This window comes from Carettochelys insculpta, chromosome 9 (genome assembly GCF_033958435.1).
Source record: "Carettochelys insculpta isolate YL-2023 chromosome 9, ASM3395843v1, whole genome shotgun sequence".
NCBI classification, from domain to species: Eukaryota; Metazoa; Chordata; order Testudines; family Carettochelyidae; genus Carettochelys; species Carettochelys insculpta.
In genome coordinates, this window is record NC_134145.1 from 58,335,692 (window position 1) to 58,358,581 (window position 22,890).

At 42.2% G+C, this 22,890-nt stretch overlaps 1 protein-coding gene across 3 annotated transcripts in view; it reads left to right on the plus strand.

Moving 5' to 3' along the window:
- ACBD6 (acyl-CoA binding domain containing 6) overlaps positions 1-22,890 on the plus strand; it is a 120,367-nt gene that overhangs the window by 26,367 nt on the left and 71,110 nt on the right. For all 3 annotated transcript variants that reach the window (XM_075003280.1, XM_075003281.1, XM_075003282.1), the window contains exon 4: positions 6,895-6,977. In XM_075003280.1, coding sequence (XP_074859381.1) covers positions 6,895-6,977 — 83 coding nt within the window. The remainder of the gene's footprint in view (positions 1-6,894; positions 6,978-22,890) is intronic.

A 22,890-nucleotide genomic window follows, 5' to 3' on the forward strand; every position in this document is an offset into this window, starting at 1 on the left:
AGTGTAAAATATCAGTGCCCCCTAAACACATCTCCTTCGTCTCTTCTGGGTGTCTTTTTTGTGTCCATCCATGCTTGTGACTCAAGAGCTGTCTGATGACCTAACTCTCATATTACACAGATCTTTTAAACTTCTGACTCAGGTATAACCCTTTCCCCACCTTTCCGTCCCTTTGTTGTATTGTTGTTCCTCTGATTATCGCTTTTATGGTTCTGACCTGTTTCCAACTCTTTGGGGGAATTTTTGCCTGGATGGAATTTAGGTTGCAGGCTTTTTAGGTTTGGGGCTATGTTATCTTTTAAATTACTGCATAGTTCCAGATATATCTGTATGTTACAGAAACAAAAAAAAAATTACCAGTGCACAGCGTTTGAATTGCATAACTCCCATTGGCTTCTGTGGGAACCCCCAGTGAAGTAACAATGCATGGTTTTGAAGACAGAAAAAAATAAGGGGAAAATGAGAGCTTCCACTTTGTGGTTTTTGGTGGTTTTCAGCAGGTTTGGACACTGTGTAATGTTACTTTATACAGACGTTCAGCTGAAGACCAGGGTTCCTTTCTGTGTGTAGGATGTGGCCTAAAATGAGTGATTTTTACTATGAAGAACAACTGTAAAAATGGCACCTTTTGATTCATTGGGCCTGCTGGAGTCTGCGTGTGTTTGGAACCTTGTCTGTTCATGTGGGTGACAGTCAGAAAGCTCTCCAACACCACATTCTAGAGGCCACTGTCTTCTGACCCCACTGAGGAATAGCGAAAGAAATTACACTGTCTACTCAAGCAACTCCCTCTTGTAGCTCGGGACCAAATCTACATAAGCACATCCCCAGAGCTCCAACCTGGGGTAGTCTGTCTGCCACTCAAGATACGAAAACCTAGGAATCCTGGACACCCATCATCTCAGGAATTGGAACCCTTAAAGTGGGACTGTCTGGGTACATGGCTTTCATCCTCAGACCTGATGTTATCAGCATACTTAGCTTTCTCTGAGACACCACTGATTTTCTGAGGACACTAAAGTGCATGGGTAGTCTTCCTTGAAAACACCCTCCTGGCCACCTTGGATGTAGAATCTCTCTACACCAATATTCCACATGAGGATGGAGTACAAGCTGTCAAGAACAGTATCCCTGATGATGCCATGGCACACCTAGCAGCTGAGCTATGCAAGTTTGTATTCACCCGCAACCTTTTCCACTGTGGAGAAGAGCTATACCTTCAAATCAGTGGCATCATTCTGGGTACCCGCATGGCCCTACAGTCTGCCAACATCTTCATGGCTGACCTAAAACAATGTTTCTTTAGCACCTGGACCCTAGTACCCCCTCCTCTACTTGTGCTACGTTGATGACATCATCATCATCATATGGACCCGTGGAAAGGAGAACCATGAAGAATTCCACTGGGATTTCAACAATTTCCTCCCCACTATCAACCTCGGCCGGGACTAGTCCACATAAGAGATCCATTTCCTAGACATTACAGTACAAATAAATGATGGTCACGTAAGTATCACCCTATAGCATAAAACATACTGACCGCTATTCCTGCCTGTATTCCTTGAGCTTCCATCCACGACATGTCACATGATCCATTGTTTACAGCCAAGCCCTAAGATACAACTGGATCAGCTCCAAACTCTCAGACAGAGACAAATACCTACGAGATCTTTATCAGGCATTCTTAAAACTTAAACAACCACCTGGAGAAGTGAAGAAAAAAACACCAGAATTTACCTTCTTTAGGATAAGCCTAACAATACAGGCGACACCATCACAGGACCTAACCACATAAGCTACAACATCGGGGCTTGTAGACCTGCACATATACTAACATGGTACGTGCCATGAAGTGCCAGCAATGCCTCTCTGCTATGTATATTGGACAAACCGGACAGTCTCTGCATCAAAGGATAAACAGGCACAGATCAGACATCAAGAAAAGGAATATACATAAACATGTAGGGGGGCACTTTAACCCCCCTGGGCTGATCACCCTAATTTACAATGGCTAGTAACTTCCTTCTTTTGCAGTAATTTTCTAATATATACACCTGCCTTGTATTTCCACTCCATTTCAGCTGTTGAAGTAGGTTTTACCCATGAAAGCTTATGCCCTAATAAATCCGTTAGTCTCTGTGGTGCTACAGGACTCCTCGCTGTTTTTTACAAACATAACTTGTTCGTACTGCAGGTCTGATGTAATTTAGAGAGCATGAGCTACAGTTTCTGTCCCATCGTCTACATTATCACAATAGTTTGCTAAGATGTACTTAGTTAAACCTGTGCAAGTCCCTTGAAGACACTGGGGTTTCACATACAGTAGAGTGGAGATAATTGAGGGAGAGATGGGGGGGTATAGGGTTTTCAGTAAGGCTGCGATGGGAAGAATGTATCTTGTATCTGAGCCTAGGCTGTGGTAATGGAGCTGTCAGTCAGGGAGAAAAACTTTTTAAAAAAAATCTAGGGACAATAAATAATGGAGCTCCACAGTGCCATTTTTATCACCACACAGACCAAAAGCACATTTAACAAAGTATTCTGAGTAGAACTGAGGCTTTTCCTGCTGCATGTGGTTCATACACTTTTTTCCTTCGTGTGAATGGATATGAAGAGGCACATAGTTTGCAAGTTCATTGAATAGTCATGGGCTACATATAAGTTTGTCTAAATAGCTCTCTCCTAATGTACTTCCCGAATTATTCTAAGAATAAATTCAGACAAATTGGGGCTCTCTCGCTCTCTCTCACACACATATATAAGGAGGCCCTTATTAGTGTCCTGATAAGTTACTACCCTTTGTGACAAATTACTCTGTGTTGTAACTTGATTGGTTGCTCTGGGGTTGCAGTTGTGATTCGTTTAGCCCAAAGAGTTTTCTGAGGTGTGAAAAAGGTGATGTATTTTCTTAAGTGTTTTGTGTGTGTGACTGCAGTAAGCCAAAAAACTGTGTGGGAAGAAACAAATCTATCAGAGTTACTTTTTTTTCTTTATTCCTTCCAAGAAACATAGACAAATGATTGCTGTCCTTTATCAGCATCGGAGGGGAGAGGCTGGCTGTACATAGCATCATGTTATAGAAAGAGCTCTTGCATTTATTAGCTGATGAGCTGAAATTAATTTTCATCATTATTGTAGAAGTAATTGATGGATGGTATATAAATGTGAGGTTTTGTGTGAAAGACTTTTTAAAGGGAAGTAAAGAAGCTAAAATCTTGTGGTTCCAGGAAAACGTGTTGTATCACTTTGCTACTGTAGTTCTAGGAGCACTTTGTGACATATTTGAATAGTTTGCATAACCCTTACTCATACTCCATGATTTTGTAGCTATCTTTCAGTAACTTCCCAAAGCCAGCTACATTTTTTTGGTCAAAGACCAGGTTTAAGGTGGGCCAGTGATGGAAATCCTTGCAGAAACAGCACCGTATATATACTTTCACAAAAGCCATAAGATACCCTTAACCAATTTATTTCTCTCTCATGTCAACAGAAGTTAGTCCAATAAAAGATATTACTTCCCCTACCTTGTCTCTCCAATTTCATTTAAACATTTTAGTCCACAATTGACAAATTGTTTCTTTAAAAATACAATTTCCATCTTCATATGTGTTTCTGTGGCTATGTTATTGACGCATGAGAATCCAGAATAAATAACTGTGTATGCAATTTGGGAGAGAAGAGAGAGAACATATAATACACATCTCATGTTATCTTCTCATTACTACCCATTCACAGATTTTCCTTTCTCGCACACAAAAGGCATTTTGTATAGCTTCTTCCTTCACACAGATCATCACACAGCACTTCGGAGCAGGAAGGAAAACTGTTTGCAAAACTGGACTCTTACAAACAGAAAGGAGGAAACACCATACTGGTTGGCGGTTGAAAGTAGAAAAGGGATGAAGTGTTAAATAGTAACAGCGAAAGTAAATACTCTTCAAGCTGCAGTTAGGGAAGCCTGGAAAAAGAGAAGCTCAGGCTGTGTACGAATAGGTCTAACCATTCAATTAAAAAGGACTAACTATTCAACTTTATTTCCACCCTAAATGATCTACGGAGGGTGAACAATGATCTCACTGTCGTGGACTAAGCGTAATCATTATTAACACAGTGCTTTATGTCCCAGTCCTTTAAAACCTTACAAGTCCAGAGGGAACTTGTCTTTGTGAAACATATTTAAAGAAGATAGCAGAAGTCCTTACCTCAAAGCCTGCCTTAAGAAAATAAGATCATGATTCAGCAAGGTTCTTTAAGCATGTGAGTAGTCTTAAATACATTAAAATCAAGGGGACTATCCATATATGTGAAAGTTGGGCATATGTTTATGTTCCCTACTGAACTGAGACCATTAAAAAGACAGGCAAAATTTGTGATAACAGTCACTACTTACATGAATGAATAATTGCGTGAATCATTGCAACCAACAGAGAAATATAAATAATCTTAAACATGCTGATTATTAAACTAGCTTCTTATAATTCTTTCAGGATGCAGGTTTCTAGAGACTGTTCAACATGGAGTGCTGCAAGATGAGTGTCTTGTGCTTTAGTCTGAACTTGGAACACTGTTTATTCAAAATGCTTGAAAAAGTGACAATTGTCCTTCTAAAACAATGGATAGTTACATGCTGTGCAGATTAGCTTCATTGATAGTGTTCTTGTGCCTCGTCTAAAATGCTGGAGCTTGTAGACTCATACCAGGACTTCGGCTTCCAGGGTATTAAGACCCCTTTATTGGAACATAAGCTTTCATGTGCAAAAACCCACTTCATCAGATGCATCTGGCGAAGTGGATCTTTGCCCACGAAAGCTTATGCGCCAATAAATCTGTTAGCCTGTAAGGTGCTACAGGACTTCTTGGTTTTGTGGATACAGACTAACACGGCTACTCCTCTGATGCAAGACCCCTTTGACGCACAGACTATCACTGTATGTTCGATACATTGGCTAAGTAGTTTTTAACAGTATGCAAACACGGTGACAGCTGTAGCCGGATGACAAATAACAGGAAAGAATTTATTAGAAAATGTCTTTTGATAACCTATAGGGAAAATCAGAGGCATTTCCATCTGTTAACTGTTGTGTGTTCACTCTCCAGTGTTGTCTCCGTATCACACATTCAAGGAACAACAGAAAAGTTACATGAGTAGTGTTATTAATTTCAATGGGATTCTTTGTATAAGATGGAGTTAGCCTGACATTGAATAAAATTTGACCCAAATTTCAACATCGTGAAAATATTTTTTTACAAACTGAAAGCCAATGGAAATGCTTCCTTGCCATTTATTTTTTCTAAACAAGCATGTCCGTAGTGTTTGCAACACAACATGGCAGTATTGTGATGGGATAGGAGAGCCTGAAATTGAAACGAACTAGTCCATACTCAGAGGAATGCAGAAAGGAAACATGCAATTAAAAGTAAACTAGATTTTTAAAATTTTCATTTTAACTAATCTAACGTGCTGGTAGCAATAGAGGGAAATAAACCTGGACTTCAGATATTTCACTTTTTAATAAATCTGTAAATTCAGGGGTCATACCCTTTGACTGGAGAAATGTTTGTATAGTTACTGTTTTTAACAAAAGGAACACAATGATCTAAGAAACCAGGGCCATAATAAGGCCTCACCTGAAACAGTGTGTGCAGTCCTGGTCTCTTACATTTCAGAAGGATGATGAATTCTGATTGAAGCTGGTGCAGAGAAGGGCTGTTAGGATGATCTAAGGCAGAGATGAGCAAACTTTTCTTGTTGGGCCCCACTTTTCATCCCTACAGTTAGCAAGGCCCCTCAGCCTGTCTAATGTAATCTAAACCAATGGAAACTTCACTTATGTTCATATGAAAAAAATAAAACAAACAAACAACCTTTTGGCGTGTGTAAGAAAATAAGGATATAGAATGTAAAACCTTTATTAATGTGAGCACACAGACATAAAAGGAGTAACATATGAAGTTTCACACCACTCTGAGCCGGCCCACCCCTTGCTTCGCTCACCCCCATCTAAGGAATGGAAAACCTCTAGCTTATGAGAGACTGCTCAAAGGGATTACTTCGCTTTACCCAGCCAAAGAAAGGCTGAGGGGATATAAGATTTCTCTCTATAAATATAACAAGAAGTCCTGTGGCACCTTATAGACTAATAGATCATTTGGAGCATAAGCTTTCATGGGCAAAGACCTGCTTTGTCAGACATCTGATGAAGCGGGTCTTTGCCCGTGAAAGCTTATGCCTCAAATGATCTGTTAGTCTATAAGGTGCCACAGGACTTCTTGTTGTTTTTGAAGGTAGACTAACTCGGCTACCCCTCTGTTACTTGTCTCTATAAATACTTCAAAGGCATGAGTACCATGGAAGAAGAGGAGTTATTTAAGTTAAGCGCCAATGTGGGCACAAAACCAAATGGTTATAAACTGGCCATCAACAAGTTTAAGCTTGAAATTAGATGAAGGTTCCTAGCCATCAAAGGGAGGGTAGTTCTGGAAATCGCTTGGAAATGCTACCCGTTATACGATGTAATTTAATTCTGTATTAAATAGATTTATAAAGGTGAGCTTTTCAGTCTCGTAATCTGACATGGTACCTCCCAAAGGATTAGCCTAAGTGGTCAAGGCCGAGAACGCTGTGCCGGCAGTGCACTCATTCTTGTGAGGTGGGAGGGGGAGAAAAGGTGCTTCGTTGGGCCTCTCAGGAGACTTCCTCTGAATGGTACTCAGAAGAGCACAGATTGATTTTTGAAGCCCTGAGATGTCACAGGAACGTGAAGTGTTTGAGCCTGGTGGTGGGGAAGCGAGAGAGAGGACCCTAGAGAACCATGCCCTGCCCCCTAAGAAACAGTTGCAGCATGAGGCAGAAGAAGTCCGAAAGCCATGTCACACTCTGTTTTTGTCTTTCAGATCCCAGAGAAGAAAGGAAAGGAAGGAAAAAGTGGCTTTGGAGGCCCAGTGGTCAGCTCGCTGTATCAGGAGGAAACCATCAGGTGACTCTTTCGTCTTTTATCAGTAATATGTTTTCAGTTTCACTTCCTTGAAATTTCCTAAGCATGTTTTTAACCTCAAACAGACGTGGTGTCAACTCCGGCAGGATAAGAACGGAAAAGAACTTTCCAGGTCTGTGGTCATATAAATCAATACAATCTGTATCACTGTCAGGTGCTAACTTTTCCCAGCTTGAGGTGTAGAGGAAAGAATGTGTCTTCTGACTTGGCTGTTACACAGCTACAGAGGGCACTGTCTGTTTATCCGCAGTTATCCAAAAAGGTTTTATTTTCACTTACAGTTGTTTCCGTTAATAATTTCAAATTTATGTGTAGCAATTCGTATTTTATAAATGGACACTGGGCACCTTCATTTAGGAGGTCTGTCATGTATCTGATTTAATTTTTTCCCTTTTCCAGCTTGCACAGCAAAAACTACTAAGCGAGAATGGCTGCTGTTTGATAGCTCAGATGCTTCTTCTGAACTAAAATATAAAAGAAATTTCAATGTAAAATAGATAAGACTGAAGCATTAAAATATCAGGTAAACTGGAAAAAGTCACAAAAAAGCAAGCAGTCCTGTAGCATCTTAAAGACTAACAGTTTTATTTATTAGGTGATGACCTTTCATCATAAAACCCACACAAGCTCATTACCTAATAAATAAAATTATTAGTCTTCATGGTAATACAGGACTGCTTATTTGTTTGTGAAGCTACATGCTAATATGACCTGTCCCTTTGAAAAAAATCAGCAAATGGAAAATTAAAGGCTCTTAGAGCAGTTGTTGCTCTCTCGTGTTGCAGACATGTGGCTGTGTGTGTTTTCTCTTCCTGTGTTATGTGTCTTGCATCATTCTGATCTCGGAATCAAAATATAAGTAAACTTTGACTTTCTAAAATATCCCACGCTTGGTGGGAAGTATCTTAGAGTTCATCAGTGACATGGCCTTTGTGTGACTTGCAGTGAAAATAAATCATCAATAGATGGTTCTAAGGTTCTGTACAGGGCCCTGAGCTGGGTATTGATAGTGCTTTTTTTTTTCTTAACTAGCAAACACAGCAACGATTTTGTGCTTCAAACACTTCTTTGGGCATAGCATCTTATTTTACTGAGGACTGGAGGAGCTGGCCAGGACTCCACAGTTACCTCTCTAGCCTGTGCCTCAGGGCCAACAGATCTTTAACTTCCATTTGAACAGTCCCCAAAGATGGGCAGATGTGACCTTGGTTTTGCATATCATCTGCAGAACAGCAGCTCTAGATGCCAGCAAACTCTCCTCCTCCTATCTCAGTGGTGGGGAACCTGCAACCCGCGGGCCTCATGTGGCCGATCAGGGTTCTAAGTGTGGCCCGCAAGACATTTTGTTTATTGTTGCCCATGGCAGGGTTGCCAGTTTCCTCTGGTTTCTGTCTGCATGTTTTTTTTTCCCCTACTGGTATTTACTAAAGCGACATGTATTCAAAATCAAGGGCACGTGAAGTGAGGCCTGTACTGGCTGCACTCAACGTTGACTGTGAGAGCTGTGTGCTCCCTTCTCATCCAGTCAGAGCGCTGCTGTGGTTCAGTCGTTGCACCTCGCAAATTCTAGGTACGCACGCGCAGTAAACAGAACTACCCTATCCCAGGGGACCGTCTTGGTTGTTACAATCTTGCGGCACACTCAGATGGAGGGCCACTCATGTGACCCACTCGCTAGCCTAGGTTGCCCATCTCTGTTCTACCTTGTACTGCCAACGTTAGGTCTGAACCCGGGTCCTTGAACTCAGAACCACCTGACGCGGAGATAAAAATGCTGCTGACTGAGCCACAGTGGCACGTTAGACTCTGAAACAGACTAGTCAGTGCTGGATGTTGATCTTCAAGTATGTTTAACTCCATTATCCTGTCAGAGTCCATGGCTGCATGGGTTAGTGCCTCTCTCCCCTCTTATTCTTGTTGCGCAGCAAGTATGGTGGTAGCAGAAAATATAATTCTAGGTGGTTTCAGTAGTCGGAGGAACATTTTCTGCAGTACGTGTGTAGTAATCAGCATGCTAGTGGCTGAGCTGCCTGAATGTTCTCCTGGACCTTCTACAGAACATTTTTGTTCTTTGCACTCTAAGACCTTGTCTACATGCACAAGTTGTACCATTTTTGTTATTCTGGTCTTGTTAAAGTAGTACAGCTCCAAGAGCGGGCATAGTTATACTGGTGTATTATTTCTCTTTGTATATGGGCATAAATTATCTAGGTATAATCACATGCATAGCAGGAAAGCAGCATCCACCTGGGGATTGTATAGGTATAATTACATTGGTCAGAAATCATACTCATAAGTGGCATAGTTTTGCCAGTACAAAAACTATGGGTAGACCAGAGCTCTCAAACTCATGGCCCACAATCTGGCCCCCATGGAGCTGCCAGCATGTGAGTCCCTGCAGCCCTGGAGGGCGAGGGATGCTGTCCCTACCCTTCCTCTAAGCCCATCCCCTGCTCCACCACCACCCTGCCTCTTCCTGCCCCTGCTCTATCCTCTCCCCCTGCCTTCACATCCCTTCCATGAAGCCCCCTTCCCCAATGGATGTGGCCTCAGGGGATTACTGGAGAACTCCCCTCCCGCACTCACTGCAGTGGCAGAAGCCGTAGGGAAGTAGAGCGATGCAGCAGCCTGTGCACTGGTCTGGTGTCATCTGGAAGATGGTGGCAGAGCAGTGCTCCAGGCGGCTGTCCTGATCCATGTAATGGACTGGAAGGCTCTGCATACACCTTTCCTGAGCCACCAGGATGTGCTAGCAGGTATCATTAAAAAAGAGAGAGAAAATAAGACAAGGAGCGTCTTACTGCCCCTATATAAATCTGTGGTACACCCACATCTTGAATAGTGTGTACAGATGTGGTCTCCTCACTTAAAAAAAGGTACAATGGCACTAGAAAAGGTTCAGAAAAGGGCAACTAAAATTATTAGGGGCTTGGAACAGAACCCCTATGAGGAGAGGCTAAAAAGACTGGGACTTTTCAGTTTAGAAAAGAGGAGACTGAGGGGGGACATGGTAGAGGTATATAAAATTATTACAGGTGTGGAGAGGGTGAATAAAGAGAAGTTATTTACTTGTGCCCATAATACAAGAACTAGAGGACACCAAATGAAATTAATGGGTAGCAGGTTTAAAACTAATGAAAGAAAGTTCTTCTTCACTCAGTGCATAGTTAACCTGTGGAACTTCTTGCCTGAGGAGACTGTGAAGGCCAGGACTATAACAGAATTTAAGAAAGAGCGAGATAAAGTAATGGAGGTTAGGTCTATAAAAGGCTATAAACCAGGGGCTAGGAGTGGTGTACCTGGCCTCTGATTGTCAGAGGCTGGAGATGGATGGCAGCAGACAAATCGCTTGATTATTGTCTTCGGTCCACCCTCTCTGGGGCACCTGGCACTGGACACTGTTGGCAGACAGACTGCTGGTGTGGACGGACCTTTGGTCTGACCCAGTATGGCCATTCTTATGTTCTTATGCCTAGGGACAGCAGGCAGGGCTGAGGGACATGCAAGTGGGGATCGTGCAGAGACCTCTGTCAGGAGCCCTGCCAGAGGTGGGTGTCCACTGGCCCTCCAGGAGGATCTGAGGACTGGTGCTGGCCCTAAGGTATTTGAGTTTGAGATCCCTGGCATAGACCAAGCCTAAGAAAGAAGGAAAAGGCATACTAGGCAACTGAACCTATAGAAGCATGAGCACTGATTTTTATCAACGTGTCACAGTAAAGTGGGGTTCACACTGGATATAGAGTAGCATCACCTTGCCCCAGAAGAGGGGTCAGCAACCCCCGGCATGGGTGCCAAGAGTGGCATGTGAGCCAATTTTCATCGGCACATGAGGCAGGAGCTCAGCTCCACCCCATCTCCCCCATGCAGCCGGGAGCTTGTTCAAAGCCATGATGCCTGTGGGTTAACAAACGGCCAGCTAATGCTACCTAAATTGTAAAGCTCTGCATCTTAATAATTTTATTATTATTACTATTTATTTATTTATTTATTTATTTATTTATTAATGACGCTGTTGTAAGTAGGACTATTAGAGACTTTTAAAAGTATCACCAGCACTCAGACCATATATAGAGCTCAAAAGGTCAAATGTCGGCATTCTGCCTTGGAAAGATTACTGACCCCTGCCCTAGGAGTTGGATAGTTGGGTTTAAGGCTGTGATTGAATGTCTCCCGCCACTCTCTAATAACAGCGCATAAGCTAGAGTTGCACGCAAGGGTGTCACTACACGTTATGAAGCGTCTTGGGTTTTTTTCTTTTTAAGATGCCTTGTATGGGAGGGGGAAGAATCAAAATACATTCTGATCCATGTTTGCTCCTAACCACAGGTTCTGTTCTCTTGCCATTGCTTCAGGTGCTCAGTGATAAGCCCTGTTTTTAAAATGTGAATGCCATTATATGGTGAAATTTGTATTTTCCTATTGCACACCAAAGGCAGTAATTTCTTTGCAGTAGTCAGTCACGTCAGGAACTATGGTTAGAGTGGTGTTTCTTAAACTTCTTGGCCACATCTACATGGCCCGGGTCATCAGCTCCGCTGCTGGCAGAGCCATACTAATCAGGTTTCTGGAAATTGCAAATGGCCTCTCATTTGCATACTCACGCATCTAATTAGCATAGCCATGCAAGATTTAGCTCTAGACAGAGGAGTCTGCCGGCAGGAAAGGCATAAGCGACTGGTGACGCAGGGTTTAGCTGGCAGAGGCATGTCTACACAGCCTCTTTCCTGTCAACAGACCCCTCTGCCAAGAGCAAAATCTCTTACAGCTGTGCTAATTAGTCATGCAAGTATGCAAATAGGAAGCCATTTTCAATTTCCAGAAACCGGCTTAGCATGGCTCTGTGGGCAGCCGAGCTGACGACCCAGGCCGTGTAGATGGGGCCTTTGAGACCACAGAGCAGCAAACACTAATATTTTTTGTGTGGAATAACTATGAAAATTTTCTTCAAAAAATGGTTGTCAGACCAAACAAACCCAAACCTATACAGTAAACCCAAAATGAAGTAATTCAGTTAGGCATCATAGCAACGAAGTAACATTGTATCTGGTTTTAACAACAGAAAATATATACATGCGCTGCTGCACGTGGCTGCTAGTTGCTATGCTGCTGCATAGATAGGCAAAGAAGATTAGAAGAGAGGGGAGGCTAGCACAACCCTAGTCCACCTAGCTGTGTTGCTAGACTACTTCCGCTTTTGGAAGATAGAGGAATAAAATTATGTTTCAATATTCTCCATTGTTGTTGTTATCATTGTAAAATGGTTATTTATTGTAAAATTTGGAGTTATTTTTCCAAACCCCTGTGGCACAGCTGCAAATTGTTCATGGAACACCAGTGTTCCGTGGAACATCGTTTAAGAAATACTGGCTTAGATAATGTGGTGCTTCTCAGTAAAAGATATGCAAACCTATTGTGGAAGAGCTGTAACTGTGGAGCTGTATGAGGGGAAAGAACAATTTAATATCCTGATCTAGCAAATACTTAAGGACATAATTTAAGTACATAAATTAGTCAGTTGTCTTTGGTAGGGCTATTCACATGCTCATAACTAAGCACAGATTTATTTGCAGAGTCCTAACATCTGGGAAAAAGACACCTACTGTAGAACATTCATTTTATTGAATCCATCATCATTGTCACAAGATGACTGTCACAAAACTTAGTTTCTGCGGGCCACAAGAAGCAAAGAATTTCAAAATGTACTGTTGTGTGCTCCCCAGAATTCAATTGCTGCAGAACACATAGGGAAGAGGGTATTTTTTGAGCGAGCCAAAACCTGAAGTCAGTGCTTCTTACATGACCAGTATCTAGACTTGTACCCGAAAATAGACAGAGGACCAGTGGAGAATCCTGGTGTTTGTTTAAGAGGCAGGTACTGTATTCTACCGTGAAGCCTTTGAAGGGTCCTCAGACATAGTCCTAAATAGAATGCATCACAGTAGCCCCACAGGCTTGGTTACGTGCCAGGAAACCGTATGAGAAATGAAAAGTTGCTGTCTCCAGGGTCAGGTGCAGCTGGTACAAGACACTTTAGGCTATTGAAAATATGTTGTAACCATTCCCAGTGGTAACAAGAATCAGCCTTTCTTTAAGGAAATAGCTAAAAAGTATCAATACTGTACAATGCAAAATTATAATTAGTTATTTAAATCAAAGCGTCTGGCATTCTGATTGAAATCATGATTAAAATTTGAGATTTAAATCAACCCACGCTGCTGCCGGTATTTTTTCCATCTTCAGATTAATCCAAACAAGCCATCTAGCCTTTATTCAGAGCCTAACTTTGCTAATCTGCTTGAAAATGAAGGAATCCAGATTTAATGAGAAGATAGATGTGGACCTGGGTATCTTGAACAAATGGCTCCTATGTCCAAAACCTCATAATCTCTCCTGGCAGCATCTATATACATACATATTGACCAGAAACCGAGTGACAAGAAGGAATCCCTGCACGGGTGCTGGAACAGTTTCTGGTTTTGGTTTTTGTTGTTTTTATCCCAGAGGTCGGGAGACCAAAGCCACGTATTCGGCTGTTTTTACTAAGTCAAGTTAGCACCCCGACAGCCTAAAAGCCTGCATGTGAAAGCCATGCAGGAAAATGAGCAGTTGCCCACCACAACCCTTCTCATGAAGAAACAAATGGAGCAACAGTAAATCAATACCATCTGCTGCTAAAAGGAGCTGAGGATGTACCACCGACACTTTGCAATTCTCTGTGTCGGAAGCTGTTGAAAGCGCTAACAAATTCATCCTGGAATACTGTACATCAACAGGTGATTATCTGCTAGAGAAATAAAGAGAGCATTTTCAAAATTGTGTTTAAAACTGTGCGCTTAAATGCATATTTAAGTGTCTAGTATGGAATCACGTGTCCAGTTTTAAAGTTTGAAAATGTTGGCGATTCTGCAACATCTTTGTCATGTACAGGACTAAAGCCAGATAGGGACCTAGGAGTCTAGAAGAATGGTATTGTTGATGGACTTGGCTTTGGTACTTTTTCAGTGATTTTCCTCAAAGGGAAGATGTGAGGCAGAATGAGGAAAAAAAAAAAAGGCAGAAAAATATTACACCAAGTCTGCAAGTACAAATAACAACTGCTTTAACTCAGCCAGTTTCTAAACTGATTTAAGAATGTCCACACAAGGAAATTGCACTTACTTATCTAGATCGGTTTAGAAACAGATTCAATTAACCAGTGCATTTAAATGTGTATAGATCAGCCCTCAGTAACAAGAGGAGGTTTCTTCTTATTTGTTTGGGGATGACATTGTCCTCCCTGAGGAGTCATTAATAATTGTGTCAGTAATGATCTGGAGGGCCCCTCCCCAACTCACGTAGAACAGTTGCCGCCAGGTTGTAAGGTGGTTGAGATCACAAGCCTCCAGGTCAGAACTGTCTCCCCTTTTCATTGTTTGTAAATTGCCCATCACAGTTGAGGCATTAGAGAAAAACAATAAGCAGTGTTAAATGGTATAGCACAGTGTTTCTCAAACTTTTTTATGAAGTACTGCTTTTAAAAAAAAAAAAAAAAAAGAAAAAGTAATTAGAAGAACCCCCACTACCTACAATTTTCAGACACACTTTTTTTCTACCATTACAACACATTTGTTTAAACAACTTCAATCATGACTGGTTGGTTGGAAGAAATTGTTTATAGGCAATCGACTTGCCATTGGACTTAAGATTATCCTTTTTGCACAAATAAAAAAAATTAGATGACAATAAAATAAGTCCATTTTTATTAATGAAAAAGATTGAGACACACTGAGATAATGTACCCTCTGGAAGAGCTCTGCATACATGCCATGGGTACATATACTTCTGGTTGAGAACAACTAGGGTGTGTCTAAGCTAGGCACTACTTTGAAGTAGCCCGCAGAGAGTCTGCACACATACTTCAAAGTTAAAGTAAGGGAGCCCAACTTCAAAGTTCTTTCTCCATTCCCGGGAATGGAGTAGTGCCCTACTTCAAAGTAGGATGTGTGTAGATGCCTAACTTCCAAGTCTGTTACTTCAAAGTTGTTCTTTGAAGTAAGCAACTTCGAAGTTATTTTTGTAGTGTAGACACAGTCCTAGTGTGGCAGAACTTGACGTTTCCTCTTAAATGAAGGATTCAAAATTTTCTGTTTCCAAGCCATGTGAAATAATGTAAATGGTCATGATATTTCCTGCCTTCACATAGCACAAGCATTATTTCTATCTTCTGTTTTCTTAAAACTCACATTGCTAGTACAGAATTGGTGAATAATGGAACTGATTTGCGAACAAAGTTGCAGCTGAAACTTCGGAAGTTTGGTCAATGAACACTGAAGTAAGGTTGCCTTCTGTGTCAGTAGCAAGAAAAAAATAGTAACATACAAAATGAGGGACCGCACCAAAAATACCATGGAACTGAAAGTAGTCACTGTAGGGTTTTTGTTTTTGCTATGTTTGATTTTTTTTTTTTTAAATATAAGCAAAAATAATTTACATCTGGTATTTCCAGCAACAGGTAAGCGTTGTGGCAGAGACTAACCAGGAATATGAAAATAATGCAATACTGCTGTGTGGCCACTTCTTTTCATTTAAAATAAGTAGTTCCTCATAGTTCTGCAGGTGGGGCTTTTCACATTAGCTGTGTCTACACGTGCACGCTACTTCGAAGTAGTGGCACTAACTTCGAAATAGCGCCCGTCGCGGCTACACGCGTCGGGCGCTATTTCGAAGTTAACTTCGATGTTAGGCGGCGAGACGTCGAAGTCGCTAACCTCATGAGGGGATCGGAATAGCGCCCTACTTCGACGTTCAACATCGAAGTAGGGACCGTGTAGACGATCCGCATCCTGCAACGTCGAAATTGCCGGGTCCTCCATGGCGGCCATCAGCTGGGGGGTTGAGAGATGCTCTCTCTCCAGCCCCTGCGGGGCTCTATGGTCACCGTGGGCAGCAGCCCTTAGCCCAGGGCTTCTGGCTGCTGCTGCGGCAGCTGGGGATCCATGCTGCAGGCACAGGGTCTGCAACCAGTTGTCGGCTCTGTGTATCTTGTGTTGTTCAGTGCAACTGTGTCTGGGAGGGGCCCTTTAAGGGAGCGGCTTGCTGTTGAGTCCACCCTGTGACCCTGTCTGCAGCTGTGCCTGGCACCCTTATTTCGATATGTGCTACTTTGGCGTGTAGACGTACCCTCGCAGCGCCTATTTCGATGTGGTGCCGCGCAACGTCGAAGTTGAACATCGACGTTGCCCGCCCTGGAGGACGTGTAGACGTTATTCATCGAAATAGCCTATTTCGATGTTGCTACATCGAAATAAGCTATTTCGATGTTGGCTTCACGTGTAGACGTAGCCATTGTGTCAGATGTGCTTCTTGAGCGTTGGTTTTCTCAGACTTCAGTTTCCTGATTCGTCGTTTCTGAATAATTAAACTAGATAGATAGTAACAGAGAGGAAGCCGTGCTAGACTATACACACACCCCCTACCAGCAACAAAAGAAGAACTCTAGATAGATAGGTTGGAGAACATTCATAGGGCTCTTTTAAGAAGGACACCCTTTTCTAATAAAAATCTCCGCCGTGTGTGTTCAGAAGGAAAGGTCATTGGTAGAGTGTTGTGTACTTCCTAAGAGGCTCTGATTTAAGGGTTAGATATAAGGGTAAGAACTGGACGTAGAACAAAAAACTAAAATGTCAGCAAATGCTACTTCCTTTTCCCCGCCTACCCCACTGCAAAGATTTGATAGTCCCCATCACGCTTAGTAGTACACCTGATGCCACATAAACCATCAGAATTTTATTAATCTCCCTAACAGAGGCAGCCATCTGGCCCCCGCTGAGCCAGACCACGCTAGGGCAAAACTGGAATGATTGATGGGCTCTGGAATTGATTAGTTGTTCTGAGAGACAAATGAACTGTTTTGGCAGAAAATACCAGGGGTCACTGCCTGTGGTCAGACACAAAGGCCTGCAGAATTTTAAAGAGTTGTTTCCCCCCCTAGGCTTGTAAAGTTGCTATTTCTTCCCGGTAATGGATTTTGAAAACATCCCAGTGATTTAAGAGTGTGTGTTTTCTTCTTTGGGAATGCGTTAATCTTATCTGATCATAAAACTGTAGAATTAAGTGTAAAAATGAGACTGACTGTTCTTGGTTCGTTGGAAATGAAGGGCTCGTGTATTGTTTGTGCATGCAGAGTGGATGCAGCGCAGGCTGTCACTCACACAAATGTTGGGCTATAAATTCCCTCTGAAAGAGCTCCTCTGATTGGAGAAAACCAACCAAGCTGCAGTAGTATGCATGGCCCTTTTGCAAACAAGAGCAGTGATTCAGAAACAAAAGACCCCCAGATCCAGGCAGGCTTTTGAGGGTGTTTTTCGGCTTAATGTTGTTTTGGTGCAGCCCCTTTCATGTGACACGTGTTACCTGGAACAAGACTATTGAATGGACGTTTCTGTTGGTTTGCTCTAGGTTTCGGTGCATCCACTTACTGCCTCTTCCCCCTCCCCCACATGGCTTGAATTCGTTTTCAAATACTCAGCTAGCAAAAGACATCCTTGGGCCGGGGACGAGCAAACTTTTTACATTGGACCCCACTTTTCGTCCCTGCAGTTAGAACCCCCCCGCAACCTGTCTAATGTAATCCAAATTAATGGAAATTTCAGATGTGTTTATATGGGGGAAAAAATCACCCCCCTTTTGGCACCCCCTGTATGAAAATAAGTCTGTAGAATGTAAAAAAGTGTATTAATTGGTATAGAAATGTGAATTCACCTACATTAAAAGAGTAACACATTTCAAGGTTTTTAATGAGACGGATGAACCTGAGACCCAGCAGCCAGTCATGCTGGGCCCCCTTACAAAATTTCATGCCCCCCTCACGAGGGGGCCCACTTTGCACACCCCTGCCTTAGGCCATGGCACCCTGTCATAGGGAGAAAAGATGCTGTTAAATGGCAGGCGCTGTTTGGGTTTTAATCTGCTGCTCCTCATCCAGCAATGCTGCTCATCTCCAAAATTGCACGTGCATTTTTCTGAGGGGCGGGGGAATTGGCTGACACATGTCTTATTACGTCCGGAATGCTCCCTGAGGACAGCCTAGGAGTGTGCTGGCAAGTGGGTAACACCTCCCTAGGGGGAGCCTGCCTCTTCAGAATAAACTTGAGTTATGGATTTATTCAGCCTGTAAAACCTCAGCTGGCATAAATAATAGAGAAAGCCCGGGTTTGTTCTGTGGTGCATACCTCGGGGACGCCTGCCTGCCTCCCCTCCTCCCGCCACCTTTTCTTATGAAAATGATCCCAGTTGCACTGATAGATAATAACAACACCAAGCAATTAAAAGCGATGGGTGGCTGGAGAGAGGAGAAAAGGTTCAGTTAATGAGCTTTTCCTCTTCCTGTGCCCAGGAGAGCCTTCGAAGTGATGAGGCGATTAAAGCGAAGAGATAATTATAGATTAGGTGGAAATGGGTCCCTTGGGGCGAAAGGGCCTTGACTCAAATAGTAACTGTTGCAAGGGTCTCCTGGCTCCCATGGTCTCCTTCCTCGCTGTGCTTCATTGAGCTTCGGTAGGCTCAGCAGCTCAGAGCCAAGCACTTGGGCAAAGCCACCTGTTTGCCGCCCACCACTCTTCCTGGGCAAGGTGCTGTGCTTCGACCAACTCTTTTTGCACAAAGCCATTTTTGATGAAGTCAGCGAAAGGGAGAAGGACAGTGACAGTGGTGGAACATGGGCATCTGTTTGCTGCTTTATTTTAAGGATGACCTGCAAAGGGGGAGAGTCACTGGGTGATGCGCTTTCTGATGTAGAAAGGTCTGAAAGCTGTGGAAGAAGAGAAATTCCTTACACTGTTTACACGTAAGCTATGTTGGTGACTTCCATTTTTTTCCTCTGTGGATGAGTAGAGAACCAGTATGAGGAAGCAACGTCTGATAAATTGATGACAAATTGTTGTATTCAGGCGCTGTCAAAAATCTTTGGTTTAACAGATGCTTAATTCAAACACCTTATAGAGAGATGGAAGAAAAAATCTGTTTAAGATTTAGTTCACCTGCCACATCCTCTCTTCTAAGAGCTGAGGAGGTTCCCACTCCACATCTGCTGCCTCCAGTGAATGCTCCAGCAAATTCGGGGAAATTCAGACTCCACATTCCTGGTAGTTCTCTGAGGTGATGTTAGTGGTGTGAGAGGTGCGGGGAAACACCTTCTTTTTTCCTGTCTTTGGTAGCAGGAGTGGGGCTTCCTTTGTTCATAATAAGGAAGCAATGGGAGCACAACTTTGTGGTCAATTTTAAGCAGACACTGATTCCAGCCGACTTCATTGGTTCAGTAAAATTAAAAGGTGACTTTAACATTACAGATATAATTTACGGAGGGAAGCAAAACTTCAGCTCCCATTTCACAGCTTCCCTATCACGTCTGCACCTTTGCAGTAATAAGTCGTGTGTGTGTTTCCATGAACTTCAGTTTTGTGTTCTTTGCAGTTTGTAGCTACCTTACATTAGGTGTTGTCTGTCACTTTTGTAACTTATCAAAACAAAAAAGAAGACAAGTAGCACTTTAAAGACTAACAAAATAATTTATTAGGTGATGAGCTTTCATGGGACAGACCCACTTCTTCAGACCATAGCCATACCAGAACAGACTCAATATGTGATCTGAATCGGGATGGGAATTTTCTGGGTCATTATAGGGGCTCGTTTGCATACTTAACTTAATCTCATTCTTGACACGCCCCCCCGTCCCTCTACTCTCTGATTTGCTCACGTTGATAATTTTTTTTCGGATTTGTCCACCTTGATTTCTTCTTTTGGTTCTCTGTGCCTTAATTATTGAGTCTGTTCTGGTCTGGCTATGGTCTGAAGAAGTGGGTCCCATGAAAGCTCATCACCTAATAAATTATTTTGTTAGTCTGTAAAGTGCTACTTGACTGCTTTTTTGTTTTGATAGTGTATAGACTAGCATGGCTTTCTCTCTGTTGCTTTTGTAACTTAATGTGGGGGAAAAGTGTCAGATTAACAGGGTAGTGTTTTAAATCTTCCATTTATCCTTGGTACCACTCCAGCAGCATCAGTGAAACATTTCCTGTCTGACTCTGCTAATGTGCTTGGCTTCTCAACTGGCCGGTAGGCTCCATGGCTATTCACTTCTTGGCCTCTGCGGAATCTGCCACCAAAGGTATCAAGGTCATTTGTGGCGTGTACAGGCATCAAAGAGGGATCATATTGCTACTCAGTTTGCACATTCTCTCAGACACTATTTTCCAGTAAAAATAAATAATTAGAAAAAGCCAAATCGTCACCATTCCAAGTCTCCACACCTGGAACTCCCATTGCATATTCCTTATATGTGTCCTCTACAACCTCAAGCCCCATATCGCCACTTAACACATTAATAATTCCAGTCTTCATCTGCATTTGGTTCAAGCCACAGAGGTGAGAGCCTCTGGTTCCCATTATTATTCTCTCAGGAGCCCAGCTTCTTAAAAAACTAGACTTCTTTCCTTCTTTAACATGAAGTCTTCCTGTATTTGTGAAAACATGTAAACACATAGGGGTTAGATCTCTTTTTTCATGTCTAAGACACACAGGAAACAACATGAGTAAGTAAAGATTTGCTGTTTTCTTTGGGATTAGTATACACCTTCCTTCCATTTATGTGTATCTGGGACCTCTAACCATTTTGATCATTCATTTGTATATTTTTGGGTCGGTGGAGAGCTGAACTTGTTTTTGTCAAATTCAAATGGAAATGCTAAGGGCATGATTACATGGGAAAATGACCAGCTTAGCTATTCCAGAAATATTCTGCTACAGCATTCCAAAATAATTCTTCCATGTGAACATTTTTCCAAAATAAAAGTGACTTCATTCTGGAATAATTGTTCCCACAGAGGAGGTATTCTGGAGTGGCTGAATCACATAGAGCTAGCTATTATGGGATACCTATTCTGAAATGGCTGCTCTGGTGAGTAGCCTCTGTGTAGATGCAGTTCAGTATCCTTGGGGGAGAGTTGTAGATTTTATGGGGAACTTGCTCTTTGGTGGTCTGGTCTAGAAGGTTTTGTTGGTTTAACTCCACTGGTGTTGTTAAAACAGATAAAGTTGCATTCATGCTAAGGAGGTTATGTCAGTACATCTACTGGTAAAGCTTATGTCTTTACCAGAATCAGCATAAGAGGTACAGGTTGAACCTCTCTAATCCAGCAACATCCGTAATCCAGCAACATTAGTAACCCAACATGATTTTAGTAAACCAGGCATTACTTATCTTGGGTGTGGCCAAATTTCCTGTGGTCCCATAAAGTTTGTTTCCAGCCACCAGTCCTGACTCTCAGTGTTCTGCGCTGTTGTTCAGCTGTAATTTACCTCTAAATGTCTTCTAAGAGCCCAGTAAGCATGGAAGTGTTGGTAATGTGCTAGATAATAGTGACCTCCCATGGTCTCATGAATTCTCTCGTTTGGCGCAGATCAGGTTCCAAGCATGTCAGACAAGAGAAGTTCAAAGTGTAGCAGTATAATTGTATCCACACTAGAGTTTATACTGGTAAGAAGTGGCAACCTTAAGTGACACAGCTGTATCATTATAACTCTTCTACACTAGACCTGACCTACTGCATAAAAAATAATGTACTTGGGTCAGAATTTTCCTGCTCTGAAGTGGGTCTGCCCCAGAAAAGCTCATAACCTGATAAATTATTTTGTCAGTCTTTAAAGTGGTACAGGACTGCTGTTTTGTTTTGAGTTTCTTTTCTGTGACCCAAAGAGAAAAGCTATTGATAGACCCAAAATATTAAAAATTAATGGTGCCTTTCTATTAATCAAGTGAAGATATACAACGTACCTGATATTCAACTATCAATAAGATTTATGTTAGAAGTTGATATCTTAATAATTCTATCCAATGAAGCAGTCGTCATTTGTGCTAAGCATACCTCTGAAGACTGTTCATCTGAGACTTGATCGTAAGTCAGCAGTGTATCTTAACATTCCCAAATACCAGACCTGTAAATGAGCTATCGGACTCTGAACCTTTCTAGTCAACAACTGTGCAGTGCAAGCAAGGTAAATGGAAGGATCCTTTGCGTGCAAAAGAGAGGGTAGAGATACCAAATAGGTAACATTCAAATCGAGCAGAAGGTCAGAGAAATGAGTCCTGGCAATTTTTCTACAGCAGGAGCTCAGGAATGGAATTTTTTTTTTAAATGCTTCACTGGCATGGAGGGAGGAGAACAGAACTGTGATCTGAGGAACCAGCATAATTCACAACAAAGTACTGAAAGATAGAGAGTGAAGTAAAAATTGCTTCCTTGGAGCACTGCTTGTTCTGTACTGACCACACCTATTTCAGCATGTCAGTTCATTACCCCAGAGTTCAGAGCTGTCCTATCTGGTATTAAAATTTCTCTATATTTCTATTCTTTTGGGGAGACAAGTTGGGTGATATAATAATTTTCACTGGACAAACCTGTATTGGTGAGAGAACCTGTCTCTCTGGTAAACAGAAATTGGTCAAGTGAAAGACACTACTTCACCTAACTTGTCTTTGCAGCAGCCAGTGCCTGAAACGGCCACCGCTCTGTTACATACATTTCTTGTGGAGCCCAGGTCAGAGGGCATTAGTTTCCGGTGCTTCTCTTCATTTCCCATTCGACTGCAATGCAGGTGAATGTTATTTTTTCTTTTACTTTATTATTGGTTATTTCAGTCTTCCAAGAGCTAACCAAATCAGCGTGCTGCTCAGGGACAAACTAACTACTGTTGCATTCTGACACCATGGGATTGTTCTTCCTGAAGCTGTCTTACAAGAATGCGGAATCTTCTGTTCTGCATTAGTGGCACCTAAACTAACGAACTTCGTTGGCTATGACCTTTCCCCTGCAAGTTCTCCATTTCCCATAAAGAACTTCCTTCAAGAGAAAGCTGTGTT